Source organism: Hemicordylus capensis, chromosome 1, assembly GCF_027244095.1.
Source record: "Hemicordylus capensis ecotype Gifberg chromosome 1, rHemCap1.1.pri, whole genome shotgun sequence".
In the NCBI taxonomy this organism is placed as follows: Eukaryota; Metazoa; Chordata; class Lepidosauria; order Squamata; family Cordylidae; genus Hemicordylus; species Hemicordylus capensis.
The window spans coordinates 394344301-394350600 of record NC_069657.1 but is presented as its reverse complement, the minus strand read 5'-3'; the positions used below and the strand labels follow the sequence as shown (position 1 = coordinate 394350600).

The 6300-nt window shown below is 42.1% G+C and overlaps 1 protein-coding gene across 7 annotated transcripts in view; it reads right to left on the bottom strand.

Annotated features, from left to right (window-relative positions):
- The window catches only part of RASGRP3 (RAS guanyl releasing protein 3), a 106657-nt gene that overhangs the window by 30718 nt on the left and 69639 nt on the right, over window positions 1-6300 (bottom strand). For all 7 annotated transcript variants that reach the window (XM_053303934.1, XM_053303923.1, XM_053303946.1 and 4 more), the window contains one exon: window positions 4263-4538. In XM_053303934.1, the coding sequence (XP_053159909.1) occupies window positions 4263-4538 (276 nt within the window). The remainder of the gene's footprint in view (window positions 1-4262; window positions 4539-6300) is intronic.

The window sequence follows — 6300 nt, the reverse complement described above, 5'->3', positions numbered from 1 at the left end:
TGTGTGAGTGAGTGAGTGAGTGAGTGAGAGAGAGAGAGAGAGAGAGAGAGAGAGAGAGAGAGAGAGAATGAATGAACGTTGGTGACGTCCCATTCCCATGGAAACCCTCTGTGTTCCCAAAAGTGTGTGTGTCCCTGAGGGCTAACCCTCAAGGACATATTTTTGGGTGGCACAGAATTCTTCCCAGGGAAAGGGAGGTTGTCAAAATTTGTACCCACAAAAATTTGTCCTCCACTCAGCAGTGGAGCTGAGTTAGTTGAACTTTTCAGAAGTACTGGTGCTTCTCCCATTGCACCAATGCTTCATTACTATTACTGCTACTATGAATATTTATATATTGCTTTTCAACAAAAGTTCCCAAAGCAGTTTTGGATAGATATAAATGTCAGCCACTGTTCCTAATCTAAAATGATAAAATTTGTGTGATGAGTGAAAGGCTGCTCTTCTGCTTCTGGGATGCCATTTAGTTTCCATGACTAACCAACACTGAAATCAATGAGATGAATTAGTCATGACTAACAAGTCCCATTAATTTCAATGGGACTTAGTCATGATTAAGCCGGTCTGAATGCTCTGTTCTGAAGGTGACCATCTATTCATTTAGTGGAAACCGATGACCAAAAGCTGAATGTAAGTGGACATAAAAGCTATACACAAAATTTTTTAAAAACATATTGATGGATTGCCAAAAATGCCATTTCCATGTTGAGAAGCAGCTGACTAGCCAATGGAAGAACTGACATAGGATGGACATTATTATTATATTTCACTTTTCAACTCTCTCCCTCTCTCACACACACGGTAAAGAAATGAGAAATGGTTCCCTGTCCCAAAGGGACTCACAGTCTAAAAAGAAGCACAAGAGACCAACTAACAGCCACTGGGAGGCAAGCTATGCAGCGAAGAAAAGGGACAGTTGTTCTCCCTCTGCTAAATACAAGAGAGCCACCACTTCAGAAAGTGTCTCTTTTCCCAGTTAGAAGGGGTATCACCACTATATCATATTTGTGACTGCCCTTGCCAGCTGGCCATTATTGGAGACAGAATGCCAAGAATGCAAATGCTGAATTATTGCTCTGATGAAGAAGGCCGAATTTCCTTAACTAACTTTTATTATGACTCAGTAGTTACAATATTTGCCTGCAAAAATAGTTCCAAAGAGAGGAAACTCAGATGCAACACATCTATATTTCTTTATTTTCCCACTACTTTGTTTTCAATATTTCCTTTGTGGCCATAACAAACAGCAATTTAAGTTAATTTTCCAAAAATCAAAATATTGGAAAAAGGAGTTGCAGATCATACAGAAGTGTCACTATGTACAGGTGAAACTCGGAAAATTAGAACATCGTGCAAAAGTCCATTAATTTCAGTAATGCAAATTAAAAGGTGAAACTGATATGAGACAGACGCACTACATGCAAAGCGAGATAAGTCAAGCCTTAATTTGTTATAATTGTGATGATCATGGCGTACAGCTCAAGAAAACCCCAAATCCACAATCCCAGAAAATTAGAATATTACATGGAACAAAGAAGACAAGGATTGTAGAATAGAACAGTATCGGACCTCTGAAAAGTATAAGCATGCATATGTATTCAGTACTTGGTTTGGGCCCCTTTTGCAGCAATTACTGCCTCAATGCGGCGTGGCATGGATGCTATCAGCCTGTGGTACTGATGAGGTATTATGGAAGACCAGGATGCTTCATTAGCGGCCTTCAGCTCTTCTGCATTGTTTGGTCTCATGTCTCTCATCCTTCTCTTGGCAATGCCCCATAGATTCTCTATGGGGTCAGGTCAGGTCAGGTGAGTTTGCTGGCCAATCAAGCACAGTACACTGTATACTTTTCAGAGGTCCGATATTGTTCTATTCTACAATCCTTGTCTTCTTGGTTCCATGTAATATTCTAATATTCTGGGATTGTGGATTTGGGGTTTTTATGAGCTGTACACCATGATCATCACAATTATAACAAATTAAGGCTTGACTTATCTCGCTTTGCATGTAATGCGTCTGTCTCATATCAGCTTCACCTTTTAATTTGCATTACTGAAATTAATGGACTTTTGCACGATATTCTAATTTTCCGAGTTTCACCTGTATATATAATGCTTGTATGCACACATATGCACATTTTACTTAGGAAGCCATTATTTGTAACCCCTGGGGAGGAAAAAAAATCACTTTATCTGCTTTGTCTAGAAATGTTTGGCTTTTTGTAGTTTGGAAAAAAATAAAGTAATTAATACTGCATAGTTAAGGCATATTTATTTATTATCAAACATATTTTTATACCGCCCAGAACTTAAGTCTCTGTTAAATGGAACAAAGCAAATAGTTCCTACTTGAATGTGATTTTTTTTCTTCATGTTCCTGCTGTACTTCAGACGATCACAGGAAGTGTGCAAAAGATCATAAACTGCCACCAGTGCAAAAAAGCTCTCAATCCTAGAATATAGAGCCTACAGGTGTCTTTCTGAGGTGTACTTGCTCCATCCCTGCCTGCAGCACAATGCGGCAGTGGCAGATTTACAATGAACCCAATCATGCAGTGCCACAGGGCCCCTGGATGATAGGAGAGTTTTTCCAGATGGCTGCTATCTGGTTGCTGCTCAGAGGTGCTGAACTGCTGCATGAGAATTGCTCAAGGTGAGAGCCAAGAGACTCTTATTCATCAGTTAAGCAAAGTCCTCTGGCTTCCCCCACTCTCTTTTCCTCCTCAAGGCAGTGTGGGCATGTGGGGAGGGAGAGATATGGAAAGAATGAAAGAACCTCAGCAGGAAGTTGTGTGTGTGTGTGTGTCTGTGTCTGTGTGTGTGTGTGTCTCAGAGCTGGGAGTAAGCATGCCAAGGCAAAGCATCATTGTCTTTGTTTGGGGTGGGAAGCCTTCAGCAGGGGGCCCTCCGCCATCCCCACATCAGCAAAGAGCATGGTAGCTTCCTCAACTGCTGCTGTACACATCCCTTCCAGCAGTTGCTGCAACCTGCTTGACAAGTCAGAGGTTCTGTGCATGCACCTGCTTTGCAAGCAGGCTGATCTGCGTCCCCTAGCCTGCCTGCCTAGTATCTAAGTTCTGTTCTCCCCTCTCGGGCATGCACACCCACGGAGAGTGAGCAAGGGGAAGCCAAATGGATGAGTTCTTCGAGAGCAGCTGTCAATACTGCTGAAATCTGGTTTAACTTGAAAACCAAAAGGGCACGCTGTCCTTTTTCAACTTCATGTGTCATGCAGTTTCTCAAGTGGTATGAAGAAAACAGTGAGATTACAAAACCAATTTAAGTACCTCACCTTATCCAGCCAAGGGGGGCTGGGTATGGGGGCCCTCAAACAAGAAGCAGAGCACAGGGTCACACTAATTCTAAATCCATCTCTGCAATGTGGTCTGGATTGCACAAGCTGATCTGATGTGTGTATGGGGTGACTAGGCACCAGGGGAGAGGGCTAGTCAGCTGACAGCCCATCTTTGGTGAGGAACTGGATTATATTTCCTTCGGCCTCTGTTTAGGGCTTGTCCAGATTGCAGCTTCACTCTATGCCCATCACAGGAAAGAGGCCTATGCAACATTCTTTCTCTCTATCTTACAAAAGGTGGGCAGTGATATAATCCCAAGGGAGGCAATAAGGAAGACTCGCCTAGATTCTCTGATGCAGTTTGTGCCATAGCTGACAGGTGTTTAATTTCCCTTCAGAAGCTTCTTCAGCTCTAAACTTCTCATTCACTGATGGCTGCTGTTGGGCCATCACCATTGCTAAGGAAGCATATCTGAGCTCTGGCTGACTAGACAAAACAAGGATGAGACACCCTGCCTATTATTCTGCGAGGTGACTTAGAAAACATAAGTATTTAGGTGAAAGAGTGAAGTGTGCCTCCAACGTCAATTAAACCAAAATCTGTGTTCCAGGTATTAGAAGTTTGGGGAACTCCGAGCTAGACTTTGATGTACTGTCTGAACTAGCAGCAACCCCCTCTCTCCATGGACAGTTTGCATATGACAGGTTAATTGAATCAGCACATCTGCATGCTACACAGTGGAAATGCCCTCTGATTCTATTAATGTTCCCACTTAGTTTGCATCAAATAGTTTCATATCATTTTTTTGTATCTTTTCCTAGTTAACTCTGTTTTTCAGAAGCTATGCAACCTGTTGGACTAGCAAACCCACTGAATTCAGTCCAACTTTTAGTACTATCAATTTAATCGAAAAGGAGAGAGTAATGGGATAAGGAAGATCTCTAAGCCAAATCTTCCTGAAGCTTACCGTTAACAGATTAATTAAGTCCATGTTTGGCTCAAGATGGTGAGAGGCAGACTGCAGGGAAACCAGTTCACTCAAGGTGACTGAAAGCTGCTGCATCTTCACAATGTTGACTTTGTTCTCACTGAGCCAGTCTGGAAAGATAACATGAACTGCTATCAGATCCTTCAAGTGGACTCCTAAGATTGGTATTCTGAAGCCAATACAATCAGCAAAAGCTTTGCGATAGTTGCAGTAGTTTCCACTGGAGGACACAAGTTCAGTCATTTCGTTCCAATCCTGCAAGCAAGACATAGAAGAGGAAAGGCTGTGCAAAAGCATTCTTAACAGTGCTTTGATAGGTTGAGCTTAGGAAAATCATTTCAAAGGACTTTTTGGCCCATGATTCACTAGCAAAAGCAACGTACATTACTCCTAAGAACATTTATTTATTTATCATATTTCTGTACCACCCGATATATACATGCAGTGTACATAAGAAGAACCTGCTGGATCAGGCTCAAGGCCTGTTTAGTCCAGCATCCTGTTTCTCAGTGACCCACCAGAAGTCTCTGGGAATCCCACAAGCAGAAAATGAAAGCATGCTCCCTTTCCCACCATGGCTGCCCCCTACAGTGGACATTTAGAGGCCTTCTGCCTTTGAATCTGGCCTATATAGCCATTAAACAAATTATTGGAGGAAAAACCTATCAGTGGCTACCAGTCTATATAGGCTACCTTCAAGTTCAAAGGCAGATAGCCTCTGAAAAGCCCCTTTTAAAGCCAATCCCTCAGCAGAGAATTCCATATATTAATTATGCACCATGTGAAAAAAGTACTTCCTTTTGTTGATCCTGATTCCTGGCAATCAGTTTCATGGGATGATGCCTGGTTCTATGTTGTAAGAAAGGGAGAAGAATTTCTCCCTATTCACTCTCTCCACATCAGGCATAATTTTATAAACCTCTATCATATCTTCCCTTAGTCACCTTTTCCCTAAACTAAAAAGCCCCAAGTATTATAAGCTTACCTTATAAGGAAGGTGCTCCAGCCCCCTGATAATTCTGGTTGCCCTCTTCTGCACCTTTTCCAGAAGAAGGTTGCCCTCTTCTGCACCTTTTTGAGATATGGTGACCAGAACTCTATACAGTACTCCAAATGTGGTTGTACCGTAGATTTAGATATTAGCAGTTTTATTTCCAGTCCCCTTTTTAATGATTCCTAGCATGGAATTTGCCTCAGCTGCTGCGCACCAAGTAGACATGAGTTATTTAGCACAACTTGAGTAAACAATGAGCTGTTCACCGTGACCTCAAGATCCGTCTCCTTATCAGTTACAGACAGCTCAGACTGTACCCCATCAGAGCATATACAGGTGAAACTCAAAAAATTAGAATATCGTGCAAAAGTTCATTAATTTCAGTAATGCAAATTAAAAGGTGAAACTGATATATGAGATAGACGCCTTACATGCAAAGCGAGATAAGTCAAGCCTTAATTTGTTATAATTGTGATGATCATGGCGTACAGCTCATGAGAACCCCAAATCCACAATCCCAGAAAATTAGAATATTGTGAAAAGGTTCAACAGTCTAGGCTCCAGGTGTCCCACTCCAATCAGCTAATCAATCCATAACACCTGCAAAGGGTTCCTGAGCCTTTAAATGGTCTCTCAGTCTGGTTCATTAGGAATCACAATCATGGGAAAGACTGCTGACTTGACAGTTGTGCAGAAAACCATCATTGACATCCTCCATAAGGAGGGAAAGCCTCAAAAGGTAATTGCAAAAGAAGTTGGATGTTCCCAAAGTGCTGTATCAAAGCACATTAATAGAAAGTTATGTGGAAGGGAAAAGTGTGGAAGAAAAAGGTGCACAAGCAGCAGGGATGACCGCAGCCTGGAGAGGATTGTCAGGAAAAGGCCATTCAAAAGTGTTGGGGACTTTCACAAGGAGTGGACTGAGGCTGGAGTTAGTGCATCAAGAGCCACCACACACAGATGGATCCTGGACATGGGCTTCAAATGTCGTATTCCTCTTGTCAAGCTGCTCCTGAACAACAA